Below are 26756 nucleotides of genomic sequence, written 5' to 3' on the forward strand. Positions count from 1 at the left end.
GGGCTCCTCCCCCTTCCGTCCACTGCGGTACAGCCCTCCACCCATCCTGCAGTCTCCCAGCGGCGGGGGACACCCAGCGTGCCCAAGCGCCGCACCCCGCCACCGGCTTCCAAGGGCCTTTGTCTTCTTTACTACACAAATGTCTACACGCTGTGTGGGGAAGAATCCAGGGCGCCCCCTGCGTTCCCAGGACTCTGAGGACGGTCTTACCTGTCCTGGGCCTCACCTGCCACCTCGCCAGCCCCCGTTCTGCTCCTGGGCACCCCCCCAGGACCCCCTCCTCCAGCGGGAGCATGGCGGCTCCCTTCCATCCCCAAAGCCCCGTTAGCAGAAGCCGGTTGTGTGCGGCAAGGACTCCGAATGAAGGTGTGGGAGGGGACTTACAACCCAGGATGGAAACCACTTAAAAGAGAACAGACATCTGGGCTCCTGAATTGCCCTGCCAGCCCCCCAGCCCAGGGTTTCCTGCCGACCTGCGGTCCTCAGGCCCCATCTACTCCCTGTGCAGGGCGGTGGGCCCTTCCCCTCTCTCTCCTCTCTGTCTCTCTCCCTCTCTGTCTGTTTCTCTGTCTCCCCTTCCTGTGTCTGTGTCTGTGTCTCTGTCTCTGTCTCCCTCTCTGTCTCCCCGCCTTGTGTCTCTGTGTGTCTCTGTCTCCATCTCTGTCTCTGTCTGTCTCTCTCTCCCTCCCTCCCTCCATCCCTTTCTCTCTATCTCTCTCCCCTCCACCACCCCCATGAGTTCAGGATCCTCAGCACTGCTGACAAGGGAAGACTCGCACTCTGGGGACCGTCACACACAGCAGTTTAGCTCCGGTCCTGGGCCCTCGCAGACCTGACCACCTTCCAAAACCAAAAGTCCCGCTAAAGAGCTACCCAGAGCAGCCAAGCCCCCTCCCCTGGGTCTCCGCTGTTACTAGGTTGTTACTCTTAGCAATAGCATCCTCTTTAACAGGCCCTAGACTAAATTCTCAGAAGCACCCCTCTTCCCTCTGTCATCCACGGCCTGTCTGTGTGTGAGGGGGAGAGTGTAGACAGTCAAAACGACCCTTATTCAAGGAGAGACCCCAAGCTATCAAGTGTGTGTCCAGTTGAGGTTCGTCTTCTCTCTGTGTAGACTGTCCAGGCTACTAGGTACTTATTAGCTGTGTGACCTGAGGCAAGTTACTTGATCACTCTGAGTCCCAGTGTTCTCATCTAAAAACTGAGGTTTCTGTTAGCATGAGGCTCCTACAGTATTGTGAGATTAACTGAGTTGATGCATGTTAAAGCCCTCAGAACAGGGACATTTCTTACACTACTAATAATTATGTTAATTATGTAATGGTAATGGTTATTATTATTACCTGGTACATGTACTTTCCCCTTTAAATCACCCTGCACAGAGTTTTGTCTTCTTTCCTGAAGAATCTCTGCAAAAGCAAATCCACAGGATGGGGTGCATGTGCAGCCTGCCAGCACCTCAGTGGCCTGTTCGTGGGGCAGCTGTCCCCCTGATGCAGGCAGGGGCGCATCTGAAGACACACACACGGGCACAAACACTTCCTGGAGTTGGTGCCTCGCCATTGCCTGAAAGCCCGTGGGAAGAGGGGAGGAGGCCGTGGACACCTACGGCAATGCTTGTGGGCGGTCCCCGCGGCCCCCCCTCCCCGAGCACAGGTCACTGAGGAGCAGAGGCCGGGTGGGCGGGTGGCAGAGGGTTCACGCCTCAGCCCTAGAGCCCAGGGAGGGGGCCTGGCTGCAGAAGCTCTGTTCCCCCCAGACCTCAGGGCCGCCCCTCCCCCATGCAGGGCCTTTGGAGAGAAAAGCCCTAGGACAAGCCAGGGGACCACTGTTTCAGAAATCTGTGTCCTGAGGGCCACCTAGACCCTAGAAGGTGAGGCTTGGGTGGGAGGGTACCTGCCTGGCAGTGGCTGTCGTTCTCCTGGGTGCATCTAAATGAGGAAACACAGAGTGTCTGCGGCCTCGGTGTGAGGGCAAGAGTGGGGAGGGGCCTGGAACTGGGCTGGGTGCACCTGGGTGACCTCGGATGGGCGTGGCCAGGGACGTGTGTTCACCTGGGCATGTTGCCCTTGTGCACAGGTGTGACTGTGTTTGCAGGAGTGAATTGTGTGTGTTCATGTGGGTTGGTGTGTGCACACGTGTGTGTGCAGGAGTGCGCATACGTGGCTTGTAGGAGTGTACCTGTGTGCATGTGCATACCCAAGTGTGTGCTTTGCATGAGTGTGCGTGCACACGGGTGAGTGTGTACGTGTGCATGAGTATACATGAGGACATTGGTGTGACGAGTACACACGTGTGTATGTGTAAGTTTGTGGGTATGGGTTGCACGTGTATGTGTACACATACATATATGCATGAATGTGTGTGTGGGCTGTGTGTGCATGAATGTGTGTGTGTGCACAGGGGTGGGAGTACACACGTGTGCCCATGTGCACACGCACCCTTGCCCCTCAGCTCCCTCCCCACCGTGAGCATCGCACGTGCATCTCTGGCGTCTGACTTATTCACGAGGACAACACAAGGAGAGCGTGCCTGTTATTTCTGGTGTCCGCATCAGCTCCTGACAGCTTTGTGGAATTGAAATATCTTATTTAATGTGAATAAGAATCATTTTAAATATCAACTGTGACACTCAAGGACTCGAACCAAAAAGGGCGTTGTGTGTTTCCTCGTACGCTGAAGACGCCACGTTTATTAGGCACGTATTTTCTCCCCTGTACGTCTTGTGTCTCTAAAATTCCAGTTATCTGTCCCGGCTCCTCCCGGCATTGTTGTCATGTGCCCCCCACCCTGAGCCCAGCCCTTCATCTCGGAGGAGGGGACTGTGCCACCGGGGTCCCGCAGGTTAAATCAGGGCCCCTGTGATGAGCAAAGCAGACAGTGTGGATTCTTGTGTCTCCCTTTCTTTCTACCCTGGCCCCCAAGGCTCTCTCTCCACCACCTGCTGCCTCTGACTGGGGGAAAGCCACGCTGCTTCCATCCAGGAGATTCCTCACCTTATGAATTTACATTCGCTTGCATTCGCCTAAGAATTCTGAAAAGATACTCAAGGAACTAACAGTGGTTTCCTCCGTGTGTGTGTGTGTGAATGAGCAGGCAGCTGTGGGACAGGGATGGAAGAGATGTGTACTGTGTACTTTTTATTTTATTCTTTGAATTTTGAGTCCCAGGAACATATTTCCTATAATAAATCAGTAAATCAGCGGTCCTTTGCAGGGGATCTAGAGGCAGGTGAATCCAGGTGTTCCCATTTCCTGGAGCCACACCCCTGTGCCTGTTCCTCATTGGATGGAGGACGAGATGGCAGGTCAGCCAGGACGAGGGTACAAACAGGTGACGGAGAGGTTAGGAGGTCAGGCTGGTGAAGAGAGTTTCCCTGGGACCAAGAGGCCAAGGGGGCAGCCCAGGAAGAAGGATGAGGAAACCGACGGGTGTGGCAGATCCTTCGTGGGTGGCTGGGACATGTCCATGGGGAAGCCAAAGAATTTGCCAGGGAATCTGTGGTCCCCTGATGCTTGGTATGGAGCCCTTACCCTGGGGAGCAGGTTCCTGCTCACCCGCCTCATCCTCCTCTCTGATCCTCCTGACCTCACCCCACTACCTTCCACTCCCCGCCAGTGACTCATATATTTGCTCCCTCGTGTGACAAGCATTTGTGCAGCACCTGCCGTGTGCCAGGCACTTAAGTCCAGGACTTACAACCCGGACATCCATTATAGAAACAACCTAAGTGTCCATCAATAGATGAATGGATAAAGAAGATGTGGTGTATATATATATATATATATATATATATATATATATATATATATATATATACATATACATACAATGGAATACTACTCAGCCATAAAAAGAGTGAAATTTTGCCATTTGCAGCAACATGGATGGACTTGGAGTGCATTATGCTAAGTAAAGTCAGAGAAAGACAAGTACTATGTGACATCACTTATATATGGAATCTAAAAAATAGAGAATGTAACAAAACTAGTGAATATAGACTAGTGAATATAACAAAAAAGAAACAGACTCACAGCTATAGAAAACAGTTGCCCGTGGGAGAGGGAAGTGGGGGGAGGGTCAGTATAGGGGTAGAGAAGCGAGAGGTACAAACTATTAGGTGAGAAATAAGCTACAAGGATATATTGTACAACACGGGGGATATAGCCAATATTTTATAACTGTAAATGGAGTATAACCTTTAAAAATTGTGAATCACTATATTGTACACCTGTCATTTATATAATATTGTATATCCACTATACTTCAATTTTTTTAAAAAGGTGGCCATTTTTGTCCCCATTTTACAGATGAGAAGACTGAGGCTTGCAAGGTTCTATAACTTGACCAGGCCACACTCCTAAGAAAGTGCAGAAGCGAAAATCAAGCTTAATTTCCCCTACATCAGAAGCCTCAGCACACTCTCCAGTACCAGGCTCTGTCTTGGGCGATCATAAGGGCACCCTCCTGCACAGGGCATTCCAGCCATCCCCCTGCCTCTGGAAGGGACCTGGACAGGGCTGGGCTCATCCGGTTTCCTGCCAGGCCAGCAGCCACCGGTGGGTGGGACAGATAGAGCTGCAGGCTAAGTGCTCCTGAGCGCCCAGGAGGGAGCACTATGGGGGAATAATGAGCTGTCACTGTCATTATCTCGGATGCTTGTATGCTCACAGTGCTGGCAGCGCTGGATTTGCAAACAGATGCTGGCCAACTGCCTCTTCCACCCGCCTGCAAGGTGATCTGGGTGGAGCGAAGCGGGTTTCCCTGGTAGGAAAGGCAGTGGGCAGAAGGGTTACTTTAAATAACAGTTGCTTACAAGCCAAAAATAGTGCTCCCAGGCAGGGAGGGGAACACCAGAGACAGCCCGGGGAGGGGGGCTGCACCCTGCTCTCTGCCCGGCCAGGGATGCTCAGAGAAGGATGCCCACCTCCCCACAGTGGGGGCCGAGGGGAGGCCCAGAGCCAGGCCCCCTCTACTGACCTCAGGGTGGGGCAGACCTGCACCCAACTGGCCTTCCTCAGGGCCCCAGATGGGGCCTGGGGCTTCCTGGCTGAAGCAAATGAACTAGAGCTTTCTGCAGAAATCAACTTTTATTAAAGTTTAAATTTCACAACACATCACTGACATCAGCAAACAAACCCAGATCCAATGAGTCCCTGGTGTCTTTTTTATAATATATCCTGACATTATATGCTCAAAGTGCATTTTTTAATTTTATTTTTAAAATAAAAGCAACATATGCATACGATAAAGAACATTCTGATGGCGTAGAAAGACATAAAATCGAAAAGTAGACGTTTCCCTCCTTCTGCGTTCCTAATACATCTCCCAAAAGGCAGATCACATGTTTTGGAGTATCCATCCCGAAAAAATTTTATGTCCATGCTAGAGGGTATATATGATTATGCATGTGCAGATATATACAAATATGTACTATTCCAGTTTACCCGCATGGTATCATAACACTTACACTGTTCTTTGACTTTTTTTTTTTTTTTTTTTTGGCTCACAAACTCAAAATTCTTTTTATTGGGTCAATTTGCATGATCCTAAACATTAGACTAAGGGCTTGGTAGCCTGTATCAATAAACAACAACTTATCAAGTGATAAGAATACATTATCTCTCATGTCCCTGACACTCAGCTGTGATACTATTTAGCTTATTTCTCGTGTTTTTAATTTCCATAAACATCCGCGGTCTCCAGCTTCGACTTCCTTTCCGTGCTTTGTGCATCTTGGAGACGGTTCTGTCTCATCCCATACAGGTGTTCTTCGTTCATTCTGTGGCTACAGCATCATTAGTCGATTCAGTTCCATTTTTGATGGATGAGACAGAACAGTTTTGATGGCTGCTTCTGGTTTTTGTTCGTTTATCTCTGCCGTTACAAGCAAAACCACAGTGAACATCCTCATACCTGTTTTTTGTCACATTTTTGCAAGTACATCTGAAAGGCCGGCTCCCTGGAGTACAGCCTCTGGGTCAAAAGACTGGAATATTCTTACTTTGATCGATTCTGCCCCAAAGGCTGAAAGGCCAATTTACACTTTCATCAGCCGATCTGAGGTCAGCCTCCCTACCCCCTCCCTCTTGCCATGGGTGTTATCATACAAGAAAATTTTTGGCAATCTGATATGTGAATATTGTCTTGTTTTTGATTGGACTCTCTTTCACTGTGACAGAGGCCGAGCATCTTTTTGTGTTTGGCCATTTCTGTTCATTTTCCTCTCCCTGGTGCTTTTTAATAATATCTGATTCCATTTTCAAAGATAGAGAGCTTTTCCAGCCAATCTCTCCTTCCATCTTCCTCTTGGGTCACCCCATTACTTTTAAGACCCAAACAGTTTACCCAAAGCTGTCCCCCCCCCCTCCCCCAGGGAGTGATGGGTCAGAGGCAAGAGAGCCTGTGATGGGCTTGAGGATGTAAAGAGGGAGAATAGGAAATTTGCCAGAGCCTAGGCACCCGCTATCTCCCCATCATCACTCTGTGCATAGTAACGAAGGACAGATAAGAGCTTCAGCCGGTGGCAGAGATAAGAGACTTGGACAGCCAGAAGGTTCTGGATATTAATGCAGAGCCAGAGCAGGCTTGGCACACAGCCACCCGTGAGTCTGGGGCTCGTGCAGTCCCAGGATGGAAGGTGGGGCCCTTTGGGGTAGGATGTCCGTGTTGAGCAGGTTAGCAGCTGGGCTTGGAGTCAGAAAGGTTCTTTGGGACCCTGGCCCTGCCTCTTACTGCCTGTGAGACCACAGGTCAATGATGTGATATTTCTGAACCTCAATTTCCTCACCTCTAAAATGGGGAGGGGGAGCTAATAAAAGTATTGCCTCCATAGCGTTAGCAGGGAGATTAGGTGAAAGACTCTCAAATTCAGACCCACGACATTTTGCACTTGTCCACGTCAAATGAGAAAAGTGAAGCTAGTGTCGTGGGCGCGGCATAAAATTTCAGTTTAAAATGTGTTAAAATTGCTTTGATGCTGAGATTACATTTCTTTTTTTGTGATCTCAAAAATGTCCTTTTTAGATAAAATACTGACCATATCTGTTCCTTTTTCTCTCCATGCCTGTATCTTTTTGTTTGTTTGGTTGGTTGCTTGATTGTTTCCCAGCTTGCTTTTTGGTTGGTTGGTTTTAATGGTCTTACTTGGCCGTACGTAATACAATCTTATGTCTGGCCCCATTTTTTTAAGTGTTACTGGTCCATGATATACAGTAGTCTGGGAACTGCTGTGTGAAATAAAGAAATGAATGAAGGGAATTCCTTGGTGGTGCAGTGGTTAAAACTCAGCGCTTTCACTGCCAGGGGCCCAGGTTCGATCCCTGGTCAGAGAACTGAGATCCCACAAGTCACGTGGTGCAGCTAAAAAAAAAAGAAATGAAATGAAGTGAATGAAAAGTACTGAATACAGCATCTGAAGCATAGGTGGTGCTCAGAAAGTGGTAGTTGTTTCATCATTGTGAGATGCTGATGGACACTGGCTAGAACTCACGTAAAAGAAAACTTGGCAAATCCTACAAATAAGGTTGCTCTGTCCCAGGGTTGGCATAGCCTGGGAGCAGGTGGCAATAAGCTTGTTCACCAAGTCAGCTGGCAAAACCTAGGACACCCAAGGGCAGGGGAAGTCTCCTAGGCACAAGCCCCTGGATCCTCAGAGGTCTCTGCTGGGCCATTCACTGCCCAAGGATCAGAAAGGTGATCACGAGATGGGTGCTAGGGGAACTAGCCCCCTCCATACCAGAGAGCACCTATCATCTGCCGTGTCTCGCCGCCAGAAGCTCCTTGCACTGACCTGCCTGGCCTCCTCCTTTCCTCCCAGCCAGGTTAGCGCCCCACACACCTGCTCTCCCCCCACCCTCCCCCCAACACCAGACTCTGCAGCACTCCGGCCAGTGACGTGCTCCCAAGGCAGGATACCCTAGAGCCTCCTTGGGTTCATGCATTCTGGCCCCAGGGCCCACACGTACAGAAAGCCAACCTGCCCTGCCCAGATGGCTTTGCCTTTTCCCTTCACAGAGCTTCAGTGGAGCTGTCTGCAACTCTAAGCACGGAATGATGCAAAGCGTTTGGGAAAACGTAAATTTCCCTGCCTCCATTTATTTATTTACTTACTTACTTACTTATTTATTTTAACATCTTTATTGGAGTATAATTGCTTTACAATGGTGTATTAGTTTCTGCTTTATGACAAACCTACATCCATTTAAGTTAACATTTATGGCGTATCCCTGGTCCAGGCTAAAGAAAATGCCCCCACCTTTCTCAGTCATTCAGGTCACAGTCAGGGGAGGACACTCGCCTCCAACAGACCCAAAACAGTCCTGGGAGGCCTGGTCACGGCCACGGTCAAGGGCTCAGGCTCAGCATCTCCTGTCCTTGGGAAAGTGCAGGCTCCTTCCTGGGCAGCTGAGCAAAAGCCTTTGGGAGGGACCTCTTATTAATAAAGACCCTTCTGTGACCCCCATGGTAGAGCCAAGGGCTCCCTGGCACCTTTCATTATGGAAGAGGGTCATGTGGCGACCTCTGCCCTCTGACCCTAGTTTGACCTCTGCATCCCTGTAGCTGCCCGACTTGGCTCACTGGCTGTCTCGTCTGCCCCCAGGTACATGATCACCAGCCTGGACCGCACCCACGCCGGCTTCTACCGCTGCATCGTGCGTAATCGGATGGGCGCTCTGCTGCAGCGGCAAACCGAGGTCCAGGTGGCCTGTGAGTACCACGCAGACTTGGGGCGGGTGGGGGGAGGGCGTGAAGCGGGAGAGGATCTGCAGAGTCGTCACCCATCGGCCACACGCTGGGCAGAGCCAAATCCCAGCTGTGGCTTTCCACGCTCCCTGGGTGCTAATGGTGACCCTTCCCGCCATCTGGGAACCAAGGCCCAGAGAGGTGGCAAGCGCTCTCAAGGCCACACCGCTGACACGTGACACACATCTGCTGGCTATGAGTTCAGCACTCTCTAGATGCTGCTTCTGCTTTGAAAAGGAGGCCCTGTCACCTGCTTCAAGGGACTCCTCTGGGTTTGGCCTCCAACTTGGGGGGTCTTCGTCATGGCAGACTCCCCGGGCTCTTCTTGGCAGATTTCCCAGGGCCCCCCCATGACCTTAACTTTTCCATCTTCCAGCTTGCTCAGCCCTGGAGCAGTAACAGCCTGGGGGTCTCCACGGTCTCAGGAGGCGTTGGGAGATGGCTGGTGTGGGTACCGTAGCTCTAAGAGGGAGAGGGGACCTGATGAGTCAGGGTTCCTGAAAGGGCCAGACAAGCAGAGGGTAAGGTAATAGACCCTCGCCGAGCCTTTGGGGTAACAGACTTCCTCCACTGCCACCAAGCCCCAGAGGGCTCCCTCAGATGGAGGACAAGAGGGAAGCCTGAGAAGAACCCAAGGGCATCTCAGGAACCAGCGCAGCAATCCACCCCCTCCCCCTGTGACCCAGTATCCCCTTCCCAGACCTGCCCAGACCTGCCCCCCATTCTAAGATAGCTGCCTTAGAAATGAGCCTCATTATGGGCTGTTTCATTCTGGGATTTTTAGGAGGAGAGGTCCAAGTTTGCACCGTGGGCCACGGGGGTGTGGAACACCTTAATGAGCCCTTAAACCTTTTTTTAAAAAAAAGGACACCCTCTCCTCTGGGGCCCACTGGGGCTTGACTCAGATTTAGTGCAGGAGAGAGCTTGCTACTTGGAGAGAAGTGGGAGAGAAATCGAGAAGAAAACCTCAAGTGAGGGCAAAGAGTGTTTATAATAATTATGGAAAACAACCGTAATCAGAAGTGGAGGACCGATTGTCCCATAAATCAGCACTAAAGGCAGCTCAGCTTACTCAGAGGAGTGGAAAAGCCCCGAATTAAAATGATGGATCAGGGCTGCTGGCAGCCAGCTGGAGGGCTCCCACAGAGCTTCATTTAGCCGGTGCCCAGAGTCCAGCAGTGCAGGGGTAGCCGTGGGTCAGCCCGCAGAGAGACTGCTCATGTGTGTGACTGTGTGCACTCCAGGGTGGGTGTGGGTTCAGGCATGTGTTTGTGCAAATGTGTGTCTGGATTGGTCGGCGTCTTTGTTCACCTGTGTGCACGTGAGGACATGTGTGTGTATGTGCAGTTGAAAATACCTTTCAGGACACCAGTCAGTCCAGGCTGTCGGGGGAAGCAGGCGAGTGTCTGTTCCACAGCCTTTGCTCACAGGAGACGATAGAACTTTCTGGAGTTGAAAGCCGCAGAGATGACATGAGTCTCCCCTGGGCTGGCTCTGCCAATCAGAAAGAGAAAGGAAGAGGAGCAGTGTCTGTGTGGCTGAGATGTTTCTTTCCTTGGTTGTGGTAGGGATCCAGGACCCCAGGACTCGGCCCCCTGACCCCTCTCCCACCATAGGCATCTTCCTTTTCACATGAGGATGCTCCCTTGAAACCGGGCCTGCATGTGTATGGATCCTGTCCCCAGACCCAAAGGTACCCTCCTGCCCCCAAGCAGAGGGATGGGTTGTGACCAGGCCCATGTGCAGAGCAAGCGAGCCCGTGCACGGATGGAGGGCAGAGGCCTTTGTTAAGGACTCAGGTGTCCCTGGTATTCCCTGCACGTGGCAGACAAGGGCTCAGACTGACCTGGGGGTGAAAAGCAGATGGCAGAGACTCGAGCTAGCCAACACCCTAACTGTCTGCCCAGTCACAGACCCTCGAGGTGGGGGTCCCCCCCACGTACACACATATACACACACGCACAATATGGGCTCTCTGGGTCCTGAGGGTCCTGGACCACTCCAGGTGATGCCGGCTGGAATGACCCCAGGTAGCGGTGACATGCAGGGGGCCTGGCCCAAACCCATGAGGGAGCCTGGGACTCTGCAGTGCTGAGGTCCAGTCAGGGGGGAAGGGTTGGGAGGGAGGGTGCTTAACAGTGTTGGCAGGGGCTTCCCTGGTGGCGCAGTGGTTGAGAGTCCGCCTGCCGATGCAGGGGACACGGGTTCGTGCCCCGATCCCGGAAGATCCCACATGCCGCGGAGCGGCTGGGCCCGCGAGCCATGGCCGCGGAGCCTGTGTGTCCGGAGCCTGTGCTCCGCAACGGGAGAGGCCACAGCAGTGAGAGGCCCGCGTACAGCAAAAAAAAAAAAAAAAAAAAACAGTGTTGGCAGGCTGTGGGGTGCCTGTCACCATGACTGGCAGCACGGTTGATGAAGAGGTTAGGCTTTCGTGTTGGACGGACCACATTCGAATCCTAACTCTGCCCTCAGTCACTGTGTGACCCCAGGGAAGTGACTGACCCTCTCTGAGCCTCACCCAGCTCAGGTTCCTCATCTGTAATGTGCATCTAGTACTACCTCCCCCTAGGCTTTGCCCTTCCTTGAGCCCGTATCCACCAATGCACCTAGCCAATGCCTACAGATGATACACTTTGATTCAGTGAGAGTAAATGCTACAATGAATATTCTATATTATCATTTTAAAGAAGGAAGAAACAGGCCTCAGGATGGAATGGCTTCCGGGAAAAGTTGTCCTGGCCAAATGCAGAGCAGGGAGCTGCCACTGTCCCCTGGGCCATCGGCCAGCCCGGCCCCTTCCCCTCCACCACTTCTCACAGGGGGATCCCTGCCCTGCTGCTCAGAGCTACCTGTCACCCTGGGCTCCAGGCACCTTCTGGACACAGTGACAACCATGGTTGTCACCATGTGGCCACCAGGCCACATGGTGTTGCTGCTGCTGAGCTGTGCAGATGCGGTTACAGGCCCCTGGCAGAGAGCACGGGGCACCTCGAAGGGGCCAAAGGGGCGGTGTGGGGAGAGCCAGCTTCAGCCCTTCCTGACACACCAGGTGCAGCTCCCTGAGCTGGTATCCGGGGGCCGGTGCCGAGACCCCAGCCTCATCTGCCCCGGGCCGCTTTGCAAGCCTGAAGCTCTGTCCTCCAGAGCGTCATCAAGCAGAAAGCACCCTGTGCAGCCCTTTGGACCCTAAAGCAAAAGAGTTAGGGGAGCCTTAGAAACTTCCGTCTGACAGCTGAGAAAAGCACTCGTCTTAACAGATGGCGGTTTCGCCCAGCCCTGGTGGCCACAGTGGGAGAGAAGGGAAACTCACTCACCTTCCCCCATCCATCCCCGCCTCATCCCAGCCTGCAGAGTGGAAGCCCCCATCCCCATTTACAGATGAGAAAACTGAGGCTCGGTGTGGCTGAGGGGACTCGCCGAAGTCACAGTTAGGAGGCACCAGAGGCAGAAGCTGAAGCCATGACCTGAGTCCACACCTCCCCACGCTGCTGCCTGAGGGCGAGAAGAGAAAGATCAAAATGGGGTCCAGCTGAGGGGAGGGCAGTCGCTGCTGGGGCCAGGGGTCAAAGAGAATCAGAGGGACACCTCTGGACTGTAATAATTCGTGTCCAGACAGCCCTGTGAGTAGATGCGGCCCCCACCTAGGCTGAAGGCCATCTCACGCCACCAGGTGGCCTTGACCCGTCACCCCTTTTCTTTGCTATCAGCAGACAAAAAATTAGCTTCCGGGTTCTTTGTGTGCCAGGGCATGACCCCTGGGAGGATGCGAGGGAGAAACCGTGGATTCTAGTCCCAGTCTAGTCGGGGACTAGCTTAGGGCTCTGGACACCTGGGGAGTAGGGGTCCGGGGTGCAGATGGAGAAGGAAGCACAGCTTCTGTTTCCCTGAAAAGATGAGCACAAGCCCGAGAGCCTTCAGAACAATCACAATCACAGGTCCAGGCTGGACACCCGCGTCCCTAAGGAGATGCTAGTGAGATGCAGCAGAGCCTCCAAACCTCTCTGCCCTCCGGTGAAATTGTGCAAACGTGCACTCTTCCCTCCGTGGGTCCCTAGGACAGGCCTCAGATGTAGGAAGGCATGTCTAGGGAGCCACATCTTGAGATGAGGAAAGTGAGGCTTAGAAAGGTCAGAGGAGGGACTTCCCTGGCGTTCCAGTGGTTAAGGCTCTGTGCTTCCGCTGCAGGGGGTGCAGGTTCTATCCCGGGTATGGGAACCAAGATCCCACGTGCCTCGTGGTACTGCCCCCAAAAAAAAGATAAGGGCTCTTAAAAGAAAGGTCAGAGGACAACCCAAGTTCCCACAGCCAGTCTTTCTACCCTCTCCTTTCTCCTGCCTTGCCACCAGCAGCCGTAGAGTGGAGCCATGAACCCAGCCATGGACCCAGCCATGAACCCTGAGTTCAGATCCCCCTCACCTCTCCCTAGCTGTGCGACCTTGGGCAAATTACTTAACTTCTGTGTGCTTTTGCCTCCTCGTGTGTAAAAGGGAACGTTCATATTAGTACCTACCTGGCCGGGTGGTCACAATAAGTCATCAGTCAGTGCACACAAGCCATCATAAATGGCGCCCAGCCCAGGGAACACTCGGGGTGGCAGAGTGTACACGTCTTCTCTCTGCCAGGCCAACCAGGGAAGGCGTCCTGGGATAAACATTCACACCCTTTCTCATTCTGTCTACCTTCGGAGGTATGGTCCTAGGCGCCACCTCTGCTCTCCAGGGCTGGGGCTAGGGTGAGGCAAGTGAGGCAGGGAGGATGCAGAATTTAAGGAGGGGGGCTTCCCTGGTGGCGCAGTGGTTGAGAGTCTGCCTGCCGATGCAGGGGACACGGGTTCGTGCCCCGGTCCGGGAGGATCCCACATGCCGCGGAGCGGTTGGGCCCGTGAGCCATGGCCGCTGAGCCTGCGTGTCCGGAGCCTGTGCTCTGCAACGGGAGAGGCCACAACAGTGAGAGGCCAGTGTATCATTTAAAAAAAAAAAAAAAAAAAAAAGAATTTAAGGAGGCACTGCCTCTCAGGGCCTCAGCGTGCGCTTGCAGGACCCTGACAGTCTGTACCTCCTTAAATCTTTCACCTTCCTCACCCATCCCAGTCCTGGGCCTCTCCCAGATTTGTGCCCTGCAGACCTCCTGCATCTGTCTGTCCCTCCGTCTGTTTCTTTTACACAGACACACAGATGCTCACTGTTCTGAGGACGGATGGGGCATGGCTGCTTCTCCAAACCCCTCATCTTCCCTCCTTGGCTGTTTCTGCTTCCCGGGGTGGGAGGGTTTTGTCCTGGGGTTTCAAGCAGCCAGTTCCACAGGGACTGGATCAGGCCAGGCCAGGCAGGCCCCACCCCTGGCTCTTATCCCCCCCTCCCAAAGAGGGGCTGTGAATTGGGTTCTAATGAGAAATTAATAAGGCAGCTGTGCTAACCACTAATGATAATAGCGAAGTCATTACAAAAAGATTCTTTACATGTTTTTTTATTTTATTAAATTTATTTATTTACTTTATTTTTGGCTGTGGTGGGTCTTCGTTGCTGTGCACGGGTTTTCTCTAGTTGTGGCAAACGGCGGCTACTCTTCATTGTGGTATGCGAGCTTCTCATTGCGGCGGCTTCTCTTGTTGCGGAGCACGGGCTCCAGGCGCGTGGGCTTCAGTAGTTGTGGCGTGTGGGCTCAGTAGTTGTGGCTCATGGGCTCTAGAGCGCAGGCTCAGTAGTTGTGGCGCACAGGCTTAGTTGCCCCACGGCATGTGGGATCTTCCCGGACCAGGGCTCAAACCCGTGTCCCCTGCATTGGCAGGTGGATTCTTAACCATTGCGCCACCAGAGAAGTCCCCTCTTTACATGTTTTTAATTACAGCAATTAAGGGGAAGTCAGAAAATATCCACCCACCTCCCCAGCTCCCTTCCTGACCCCACCTCGAGTCTGTTTTTATGAAGTCGCCATAAATTTCTGGCATGTGGCAAGTGGACTGAATGGCTGAGAGGGTTGGGCAATGGTTCTGGAGTTGGCATCCAGATCCCGTGGGCACCTCTTTGTCCTACTCACCTGAGCAACATCCCTGACCCCATCCCAGCCCTCACCAGGTGGGCGGATGGCTCAGACTTGGAACCCCCAGCCCCAGCAATAAGCCCACCCACACATCAGAGGGCCAAGAGCCCCTGCTCCACTGGGGAGTCTGGCCTGCCCCCCGTTCTGCTGGGCAGCTTGGCAGCCACCTGTACAAAATGAGAGCTGAGGGCATCAGACCCATTGTCACATGGACTCGAGTTGATGTCCAGAGTGCCACCAATGGGCCCATTTTTCTTAATCCTCAACCTGAGTGTGTATGTTGAATGTAGAATGGAGATGGGGAAGGAGGTGCGGCAGAGGAGGTGAGGCATTGGGGACAGATGGTGACATTCTAAGATGCGATTGGGCGTTTCAGTGTTACTCAGGATGCAGTGGAAGTCATGGATGGTTAGAGTCAGAGGCATGATACAACTGATTGGAGGGAGAAACAGCATGTTCATAAGAAACGAGCACAACCACAGGGAAGTACAATCCCATTGCGAAAACCAGAGTCTAGCGAGACAAGGTGTTAATACAAAGTCTCACCACTGCTGGTGGGTGTGTGAATTAGCAAATTGGTGCATGTCAGGAAAACAGCTTGGCATAACCTCATACGATTAACATTTGCACAACCTACAACCCAGCAGTTCCACCTTTAGGTGCATCCTCCAGAGATTCTCTCAGCCACATGTGCTAGAAGATCCACATGAGACTGTTGTCAGCAGGACGGCAAAACACTGATAACAAAGCCAGCCTGCAGCAGCACTGTGCTATCTTGATACATGGACGTCCAAGCAGCTATGAAAATGACTAAACCAAGTACAAGGACGGAGATGGAGCTCCCAAAAAACATGTTGCACAAAAAAAAGCAAATCACAGTAGGTGACATACAAAATAACCCAAAGGGCTTAGAAACAGGCTAAATTAGCAATAAATTGTTTGAGGATGCATCTACGTGTGGTGAAACTTGAAAGAAAAAAAAAAGCAATGACATGATTGACACAGCATCCAAGACGGCAATTACCTCTGGCGAGGGAGGGGATATGATGGGAGGAATGCCGTGGGGGAGAGGGACGAGGTTTGTTCATGTGCTGTTCCTTAAACTGGCTGGTGGGTACATGAGTGTGCATTCTATTCTTCTTCCTTGAACTATTCATATAATTATATTCGCTATTTTTTATGCATGACATATTTCATGATAAAAAATGTTTTATAAATAAAAGCAATAAATATATTCTGAAGTGGAATGCATAATTTACGAAACCTTTTTTTTTTTTTTTTTGTGGTACGCGGGCCTCTCACTGTCACGGCCCCCAGTTGCGGAGCACAGGCTCCGGACGCGCAGGCTCAGCAGCCATGGCTCACGGGCCCAGCCGCTCCGCGGCATGTGGGATCTTCCCGGACCGGGGCACGAACCCGTGTCCCCTGCATCGGCAGGCGGACTCTCAACCACTGCGCCACCAGGGAAGCCCTACAGCCCTACAAGACCTTTCAATATATAACAAAAACATCAGGAATTAATTTTAGGTCACGTCCAGCTGTGCCCCAGGCCCATACTTCTTTGCTCTTGGGGGAATTTTTAGGAAAAGTTGGATCAGCGCTGCAAGGAACAACGTGGTATATTAACAAGCATGTATCTTGGAGAGGAAGTATAGTAGATAAACCGTTATCTGTTTCCACCTCAGTGGGAGTGAGTTTTCCTAGGAGATCCTGGATCCCCAGCCCCATCAGTGTGCACTTCCCTCTAGCCTTTCTCCTGCACTGGCTGGCTGAGCAGACTTCTTCTCAGCACCACCCTTGCAGCTGGTGTTCAGGACATACACGCCTGTGCGCTGGGCCCCCTGAGCAGAGGGAAGGGACTCCCTGACCTAGGAGGCCCATGTGGCAAAATGGAGTAGAGAGAATTGGGAGGGTTCTGGGGCCCTAAGAGCCATAGGGAGGGGAGACTGTGGGATGGAAGCGTGAATGAGAGCATCAACCGCAAAACTTGGACAAGGCCAGCTGTGCCCTTCCTTCACCTATCCATCCTGCCATATATACATACATGCACACAATCACCCATCCCTCCATCCACCATGCCTCCCTCTCTCCATCTATCCACCCATCCATCCACCCATCTACCTACTTATCCAACTGTGCATGCATCCACATATACATACAATCATCCATCCCTCCATCCTGCATTTCCTTCATCCATCCATGCCTCCTCTCCATCCATTCATCCGTCCATCCATCCCTGCCCTCATCCAATTACCCATCTATCCATCCATCTCTTCATTCATCCGTCCACTGAACAAACCCACCACCCTGCCCTATTGGCATTTTTAAATTTCCTCAAACTAGCACTTCTCTCCTACCTCCTAGCCTTCGCATACTCTCTTTCCTCTGGACTATCACCACGCCGCCCCCCACCACACACACACACTGGCTAACACCTACCCTTTATTTATGTCTCTGCTTACAAAAAAGCCTCACCCCCACCTCCCAGTCTAAAGTAGGTTCCCTTCATGTCGCCTCTCATTAAAAAAAAAAACCCTGGGGACTTCCCTGGTGGCCAGTGGTTGAGAGTCCGCCTGCCGATGCAGGGGACACAGGTTCATGCCCCGGTCCAGGAAGATCCCACACGCCGCGGAGCGGCTGGGCCCGTGAGCCATGGCCGCTAAGCCTGTGCGTCCGGAGCCTGTGCTCCACAACGGGAGAGGCCACAACAGCGAGAGGCCTGCGTACCGCAAAAACAAACAAGCAAACAAACAAAAAACCCTGTTCCTTCTTCCTAACAGTTGTCACAATATGTCCCTGAATTTCGTTGGGTTGGTTTTCTTATGCCTGTTCCCCTAACCAGACCATAAGCTCCACAAGGACAGGGACCGGGTCTTTCTTCAGCACCTTCTGCAGAACCTGCCTGACCCATAGTAGGGACTCAATAAAGAGTCATTGCATGATGGCATTGGGTGAGTTTAGAGAGAACCTACTGTGTGCAGAGGACGGGGCCTGGTGTCGTATAAGGATTTGCTCATGAATATAATTGAATAGAACTGCCTCTTGAGGCTTTCAGTGTAGTAGAAAGAGATAAAGAATGTGCATGAAGAATTTTAACGCAGGGGATGAGTCATGGAAGAGGTGAGGAGGAAGTGAAAAGGGAGAGCCGGGTTTGAATGCTGGCCGGCCCAGCCCTAACTGCGTACGTTGGATAAGCCACTCTATCTCCATGAGCTTTAATTTCCTCACTGACGAAATGGAGCTAATAAAACCCGAGAGAGGAGGAAAAACACGATTACCATGAAATTGCTTTAAATTGTTCAAATATATCTTCGGAGCTCTGTGAAAAGTTTTTTAAATAGATAAAATTATTGTAAGAACTGAAATCAATGTGATTTATTGATGCAATTTTTTTATAGACAGAGCCAAGTAACAGAAATTAGTAAACAACTTAAAAATGTGTATTTAGGAAAGTTGAGCTTTGTCATGTCATTATGTGGATGAAATGAGACAATCTGTGTGAAGTCCACCTAGAAAGAAACCTGACGTAGGGTCAGTGACTGGGTGGCATGGGATAATCTTTGTTGAAGAGGTTGATGTTTAAACTGTGAAAAATGTATAGGATTCCAGTATTTTAATATTATAAATATTAGACACAGTTTTTAGCACTTGACTATACTCTTCCTGTTTCTATGGCTGCATAACAAACATCATGGTGCACCACAGTCATTTATCATGCTCACAGATTCTGTGAGTCTGGACCAAGCACGGTGGGAACAGCTGGTCTCTGCTCTTGGATGACTGACGTCTCAACTAGAAGACCCAAAGGCTGGGGGCTGAAATTATCTGAGGGCTCGCATGTTCATTCACATGTCCAATTTTGATGCTGGCCATCATCTGGGACCTCAGTTCCTCTGCACAAGAGCTGTTCCTGTGTCTGTGTGAGCTAAATTGAGCTTCCTTACAATATGGCAGCTGGATTCCAAGCAGGAGTGTCTGGAGAGCCAGGTGAAAGCCACATCCTTCTGATGACCTAGCCTTGAAAGTCACGTAGCATCACTTCCAGCATATTCTACCAGTATAGTCACAAAACCCCTAGACTCAAGGGGGAGGGGTCTTAGCTCCCACCTCTCAGTGGCAGGAGTATCAATCACACTGTAAGAAGATCATGTTGAATGGGAGATAAATAGTAAGGTAGCCATCGTTTTTTTTTTATTGAAGTATAGTTGATTTACAATGTTGTGTTAGTTTCAGGTGTACAACAAAGTGATTCAGTTATACATACATATATATATATTCTTTTTCAGGTTCTTTTCCCTTATAGGTTATTACAAAACATTGAGTATAGTTCCCTGTGCTATACAGTAGGTCCTTGTTGTTTATCTACTTTATATATAGTAGTGTGTATAAATTAATCCCAAATCCCTAATTTATCTCTCCCCCCTTTCCTCTTTGGTAACCATAAGTTTGTTTTCTATGTCTGTGGGTCTATTTCTGTTTGTATATAAGTTCATTTGTATCTTTTTTTTTTTTTTTTGCTGTACGCGGGCCTCTCACTGCTGTGGCCCCTCTTCCGTTGCAGAGCACAGGCTCCAGACGCGCAGGCCCAGCGGCCATGGCTCACGGGCCCAGCCACTCCACGGCACGCGGGATCCTCCCAGACCGGGGCACGAACCCGCGTCCCCTGCATCGGCAGGCGGACTCTCAACCACTGCGCCACCAGGAAAGCCCTGTATCATTTTTTTTATGTAGACCATTCTCTTTTTATTTATTTATTTATTTATTTATTTATTTTGGCTGTGTTGGGTCTTTGTTGCTGCACGCGGGCTTTCTCTAGTTGTGGCGACTGGGGCTACTCTTGGTTGTGGTTCTCGGGCTTCTTATTGTGGTGGCCTCTCTTGTTGTGGAGCATGGGCTCTAGGCTCACAGGCTTCAATAGTTGTGGTGCATGGGCTTAGTTGCTCCGTGGCATGTGGATTCTTCTCAGACCAGTGATCGAACCTGTGTCCCCTGCAATGGCAGGCAGATTCTTAATGACTGCACCACCAGGGAAGCCCTGAGAGATACTCTTCTTAACTCCAGTTTACAGAAGAGGAAGTTAAAGCTCAACAAGGTCAAAATTTTGCCCAAGGTCATGCCTAATAAGTAACAGAAGTGGGATTTGAATTCAGGTCTCAGTGACTCCAAAGCCACCACCGTTACATTTACTGCTTGCCAAATTAGCACAAGGATGCCAACGGCAGGTTTCATTTCTTGAGACACTTACTTGACTAGATCCTCCTGGGATGCTGTTGAATCGTGGTGCCCTGGTGAATCATGGCTTGCTCTGGTGGCGTTCCAGGAAGGGTCCCCCACACAAAGAAAGGCCCTGAGGTGAGAAGCGGGGTGTAAGTAATTCATTGTGGTGGGGGATGCAGGACGTGGTGTGGGCGTTAGGACAAGAAAGGTTGGTTGGGGTCAAATTAGGGAAAGACCTTGAATCCAGGCAAGGGAATGTAGACTTTCCTGGGGCAATGAGGAGATACCAGAGGATCTGAGCAAGTCAGAAAAATTAATCAGGAGCAGTATGGAAGATGGGGGAGGTGGGATCCAGTGTAGGCCATGATGTAGGGGCGGAGTCCGTGCAGCCAAGTGATGGGGCGAGCGTGTGGGTGGGGCCTGGGCCAACAGAGGGGCCGTAGTGCGGGAAAGGAAGCACCACGAAAGTCTCCAAGGATCTGAGCCCAGGTGATCTGGGCAGGTACAGGTTGGGCAGCTATTAGCAGAACTATGAAAGCAAGAAGGGAGGCTTGGCAGGGAGGTAAGAAATACCCAGCATTTCCTGTGGCAAGTCGGGTGTTGGGTATTGGAGCTCAGGGAGGAGCCAGGAGCCAGATGTGAGAGCCTTTGCAGAGAGACTGTGGCCAAAACCATCAGATTAGGCAAGGCCTCCAAGGGGGAATGTGGCCAAGAAGAGATTCAAGCCCAGGGCTTTGGAAAACAAGAGTGTAGGCCGGTGGTCCTCGAACTTCGGCGTTACAGCAGAATCCTCGGGGAGGTGAGTCAAGGACTCAGAGACCCAGGCACGTTGAAGCAGGGCCTTTCCGTGCCCTAGGGGACGAGGGAAGGGTGGGAGCAAATTTCTGGGCTTACCGTGTTCCCTGGGGATTCTGAGACCCACCAAAGTGTAAGAACCACTGGCTTCAGCCCAGCGGTACTTCTCAGCCTTGGATCGTGTTGGAACACCCTGAATGGCTCTAGAAATACTGATGTCTGGACCCCAGCCACCCCAAAAGGTTCTTACCTCTGAGAATATTAAAGAGGGTTCTAAGGGGCAGTCAGGTTGGGGACTCCTGGCTGAAGGAGAGGAAGAAGAGCAGTGGTCTTGGAGCGGTTAAGAAATAAATCCAAAAAAATTTAAAAAAAGAAAGAAATCAAAGCAGCAGGACACCCATATGGCTTAGCATGCGGCCCCCTTGACCCAGGAGGGAACAGGTGGGCAACGGGGACTCACAGCCAGTTTTCGGTGGTCTGAACCTTACTGCACATGGGATTCTGATGGGAAGCCCACACCCTGTACCACGGACATCAGAAGTTTGGGGATGAAACCCCAGCATTAGGTGCTTTTAACTCTTGACATGTTACTCAGTGACACAGGGCCAGGTTTGAGGGCAAACAATACTTCTCACACTTGGATGTGGACACAGTTGACTGAGAGTCTTGTTAAAAGGCAGGTTCTGATTCAGCAGGTCTGGGGGGCGGGGCGGGCCTGAGGCTCTCCCTTTGTAGCATGCGCCCAGGTGGTGCCCATGTGCTGGCCCACGGACCACCCTTTGGGTAGCAAGGATGTGCATTCATTTTCAAGAGTCGTGGTCATCAGCACCAACACCCCTTCCCACACTCCACCCATCTCCACGCCTCTGCTCTTTGAGTCAGAGTCCATCCAGATCCCAGCAGGCAAGTGGGCAACCAGAACTTTCCCACCTGCATCTCCGCGGCTCCCCTCCAGGCTGACGCAACATCGGAGCTGGACGAACGGTCCCCTCTTTATCTGCCAAGGGGGTAGGCATTCTTTCAAAGGAGCAACGTGGTGTTTGTGTGCAACATCCATGCAGCCTCACACACTTCACCCAAGGGCTCGGGAAACTGCTCCCCAGATGTGCCCTTCACCCCGCACCTAAACCCCTGCCGCACTACAGGGCAGGGAAGGAGGGACAGCTCTGCCTGTCTCCAGACTCTGGGGTCCGAGTTCAAATCCTGCCTCCGCCCTGTTCCAGCCACGTGCCTTTGGACAAGTCAACGGGCCTGTTTCAGAAGTTTTTCCTTTGTAAACTGTTTGACATAATGACCCGTGTCTCATGGTTGTTGGATGAATCCATTGCTTCATGGACCTATGGATATAAATGGATACAAACCCCAGAAGTACAAAGCAGAGCATGTCGTAGTGACGGATGGGGTGATGGGGCCACGTGAGGTAGCCGAGCATGGTGGCCGTGCCCCACGATCATCCTGTCTGTCCCCACAACTTCCTTCCGCTACCACCACTCCCAGCCCGGGAGCTGGGCGGTCTTGGCTGCCGACCTCCGGCCCCTGACCCCTCCATGTGCCCTTCCCTCCCACAGACATGGGGAGCTTTGAGGAGAGTGAGAAGCACCAGAGCGTCTCCCATGGAGAAGCAGCCGTCATCCGCGCCCCACGCATCGCCAGCTTCCCACGGCCGCAGGTGACCTGGTTCCGGGAAGGCCGCAAGATCCCACCCAGCAGCCGCATGTGAGCATCCTGCCCTTGATGGGGCGTAGGGGGGGCTGGCCCCAGGAGAGGAAATGCGGGGCCACGTAGCATCCCCAGATGCTGAGGACAGAGGGCCCTCCCTGCTCTGGGTGGGAGCCAGATGGGGGATATCCCCGATGAGGAAAGTCTGGTTTCCAGGGGCCTTTCTGGGAAAGTGCGGGACGAGTCTTGGAGCCATGACAGCTCCGTGGCCTCCCCGGGGAATCCCAGGCGTTGGCTCCACTCTCGGCTGGAGAATAATTCTGCCTCTAAGAGCACTTAAAAAACCCGAACTGGCACAGACAGAGGCTCTGTCGCCATGGTTACAGGCCCAGGGTTCAGGGCACACGGGAGGATGCCGCCACCCCCCCAGCAGGGTGTCTCCGCAGTGCGTGTGTGGCTGGGTGTCCACTGGTGTGCACGGCTGTGTGTGTTTTGGCTCCAGGGAGGAGGTGAGGCCAGGAGAGGCGGGAAGAGGAACACACGGTCCTTTCAGCGCTCACAAGGGCCCCTCTGTGCAGCCCGGAAGGGGGTTGTGGCAGCCTGGCTTGTGGGCAGAGTGACAGAAGCAGCGCCTCCACAGAGGGCGAGGGGCAAAGCACGGGATGCAGTGGCCCTCCTGACCCCCCTGGGAGAGCCAGCCCAGGCTGTTCTCTTTGGGACCCGCACTCTCCCCTACACTCTACTCCCAGAAGAGAAGAAAGACCACCCTGGTCCTAGTCCACTCGGGCCGCAGGTCCATTGTGGGTGGAGCCCATTCTGGTCTCTGTAGGAAGCAGAAGCCGAGACGGACAGTTCTTTCCTCTGGGGAACGTGAGGTCCAGTGAGAGAAGCATGATCTTAATAACATGATGATATCCTGGCAACAACAGTGGCTGGCGTCTATGGAGTGCCTGCTGTGTTCTCAGGCCTGGGCTAAGCACACCCCCCATCACCCTCTCCTCCAGGACAGACACGCACCTCCCAGGGCGAGATGCTCTGTCCCGTTCCCTTTTCCACCCCCAGGTCCACCTCAAGAAATATTTGTTGAATGAATGACCCTCACAACAACCTTACAAGGTGGCTGATTTTACCCCCTTTTTATAGACGGTAAAGTGAAGGCCCCCAGAGTTTAACTGCTTTGCCAAATCTCACGCAGCTGGTTCCAGGCTTGCCAACTTCAGAGTCAGGTCCTTAATTCTGCCTTATGTGGAAATTATATGAGAACAGGTACAAAGACATGAGAGCTAAAAAGGATAAAGTGATTGTACTTTTGGAGAATTGGTCCTGGTGATTCTCAACGTGGCTGCCCTCTGAGATGATCTGGGACCATTTAAAATATATTGATTTTCAGATTCTACCCCCCCACACATTCTTATTTCATTGAAACGGGGTGTACCGAGGCCTTAGGATTTTTAAAAGCTTCCCCGTGATTCCAGCGTGCAGCCTCACTTGAGAGCCAGTGTCCTAGAATGTATCTGTTACCTACAGACACAATAGTACTGCGTAACAAGTGGTCCCCGTGGCCTGGCACAATAAGCATGTATTTGTCATGTGAACCGGCAGATTGGTGAGCTTGGCCTGGCTCTCTCACTTGGCTGGGGCTGGCTGATGAGAATGCCTGGGTGACTCAATTCTGCCCCACATGTCCCAGCCTCTAGCCAGTGGCCCCTAGCATCTCCTCCTGGCAGTCGCAGAAGAAGCAAAACACAAGCTTCTGCTAATATCCCATTTGTCAAAGCAAGTCACATGGTAGAACTCAGGTCAAGAAGCCAGGAAATTGATTCTGCTCTTGAGTGAGAGGACTACAGAGTCACCTGGCGAAGGTGCTGCTACAGAGCAGGTGATGATTGGGTATACACACACGCACACCTTCCTGGTCACTCCTACCCCCTCCCCACCTCCTCCAGTCGTACCGAACGCACGAGAGAACACTTTGGGGATTTCATCTCAGCAATTACAGCAGATTAATATTCATAACCCAGAGGAAAGGTCCCTGGAAACAAATTCTCTGGTGTCTGTTTGCTGGAGACACGCGTCTGATGAGCGCTGTCATTCAGCAGGGTGCACAGGGTGCTGAAGGCACGTGCTGTCTACAGAGGATCCCTCTCCCTCCCAGGGCAGAAGTGGAGATTAGTAACCCCTGGCCCGTTCCTTGATACTCATTGTTGAAAAGGAGACAAGATTCCCATCAAAGACACATGCTGGGAGCTTTGGGAAGCTTCTAGGGTGATTTATTTTATTCTTAATTAAATGATCAGTTGGGCTCCCATGGAGCTCAGAAAAAAGGGCACACTTCATAGGAGTGGGAGATGGAAGGTGGGAGGGAGCTAGGCCCATCAAAGCAGCGGGAAAGACCTAGGAAATTGAAACCAGAGTGTGTGGCTGAAAAATATCACCAAGCCCCTGCCTGAGAGTAGAGCCCTGATGTCCACGCCCTGCAAGAATTCCAGTAGCTTCCTTCAATGCGGGTGCCTCTGGGGGCAATAGGCCGGAAGCCCTCCTGACAGCCACAAATAGCTTTGTGCACTTTGGAGGTGAGGGGCAGGGTCGTTCTAGAACCATCTATCAAGGGGAAGGTCATCCTGCAGAAGGCTGCTAGCCCAGGGACCTTCCTTAGCCTCCTGCTGAGGACAGAGGGACAGCAGGTCAAAAGGCCACTGGCCCTTCCCCGGCTCTCTGCCTCCTGTTCACTCCACACTGGGAACTCGAACCCAGGCCCCAGGGTCCCGGACACAGTGCTTTCCTCTAGTTCCAGTCAAGGCCACGCTAGCTGCATCACAGATGGACCCCCAAATCCCAGGGACTTAGCACCAGAAAAGTTTATTTCCTGACAACTGAAAGTCCCACCGAGGGCGAGGGATGGGAAAGGCACCCTCCTCCACAGCCAAGTTGGTGGGAGCTCCACCCTCATCCACACTGGGCTCCCAGCGGCCCCGCTGGTCCAAGCCCAGAAGCAATGCACATCCTCCGTATCCCACTAGCTCAGCCAACTGCCCACCTGGGTGCAAGGGGGGCTGGGAAGGGTGACCCCTGGCTTCCCAAGATCTTCAGTTCTCTGCAGGAGGGGAGCCAGAAACAGAGGTAGATGGTGACCATCTCTGCCACCTGGATATGCCGTCCCCTCCCCGACCCAGGACAGGGTACCACCCACCGCACAATCCACACATTCCATGTTGAACCCAACAAATCATTGTGCGGGCTGTCTGGTGCGTGGTGGGACACTTAGCAGCATCCCTGACCGCTGCCCACTAGTTACTAGTACAGCCCCACAGCTGGGGTAACCAAAACCTGTCCAGGCACTGCCAAATGTCCCCTGGAAGGTGAAGCCACCCCTGATTGAGAACCACTGACCTAGAAGGATCCATCATAATATAGACAAAATATAGGCAAAGGAGAGAAAGGGGGTGGGGAGAGTCTGTGTGGTCCAGGAGAGAAGGAATTGGAGGTGGGAGGCCTTCTCTGGAGGCCAGGAGTTCAGGACAGGCGGGTGTACTGGGGAGGGGGACCAGGCCATGCCCAGGGTGCCCACCTGCCAAAGATTTCATCTAGCTGGCTTCTATATCACCAGGGCAGCGGCGGGGGAAGCTGGAACCCAGGGGGTCCACGTGCACTACTGCTTGTCATGAGCCCTGACCTTGGACTGTGTGCCTGGAGAGGGCTGAGTGAGAGGGAGGGGACAGCCTCAGGCCACCTGGGGACTAACAGAAGCAGCCACAGGAATCAGAATCAGCCTCAGCCTCAGGGCTGGAAGGGGTCTTCACCTGCATCTGCCTCCACCCCTTACACAGATAAGGAGACTGAAGCCCAGCAAGAAGGAGGCTGTGAGCTCCTTAGAGGCAGGGGCCGGAGCTCCACCCCAGAGCTGCCCCTCTGCCTTGGCACAGCCCAGCATCCCTTTCCCCAGCCCTCACCCACCCCAACAAGCTCCACTAAAGGACCAGGGCCCCTGCAGGAGAGTCCCACGTGAGGACATGGTCACCCTCCCTGTCCCATTGTGTCGAGTTTAAAATATTTTAGCTGGCTCTGTTCCCTCCCATCACCTCATTAGCTGGAGGTTAAAAGAGCTCTCCAGGGGAACAGAAACAAAAAAAAGGACATCATTAGGGTTCCCAGGAACTGGGGCAGGAGGGCTTTGTCTTCCTGCTTCCTGGAGCTCGGCAGGCAGCATGAGACTCAGCACGCGAATCCCCAAAACCAGGAGAAAGAGAGACCTCAGCACAACCTGGCTGGGAGAGACCAGGCTGGAGAGGCATTCGTGGGGA

At 52.3% G+C, this 26756-nt stretch overlaps 1 protein-coding gene across 3 annotated transcripts in view; it reads left to right on the forward strand.

Annotated features, from left to right (window-relative positions):
- SDK2 (sidekick cell adhesion molecule 2) overlaps window positions 1–26756 on the forward strand; it is a 263950-nt gene that overhangs the window by 143063 nt on the left and 94131 nt on the right. For all 3 annotated transcript variants that reach the window (XM_060080968.1, XM_060080970.1, XM_060080971.1), the window contains exons 3-4: window positions 8603–8709; window positions 22365–22512. In XM_060080968.1, the coding sequence (XP_059936951.1) occupies window positions 8603–8709; window positions 22365–22512 (255 nt within the window). The remainder of the gene's footprint in view (window positions 1–8602; window positions 8710–22364; window positions 22513–26756) is intronic.

This window comes from Mesoplodon densirostris, chromosome 18 (genome assembly GCF_025265405.1).
Source record: "Mesoplodon densirostris isolate mMesDen1 chromosome 18, mMesDen1 primary haplotype, whole genome shotgun sequence".
In the NCBI taxonomy this organism is placed as follows: Eukaryota; Metazoa; Chordata; class Mammalia; order Artiodactyla; family Ziphiidae; genus Mesoplodon; species Mesoplodon densirostris.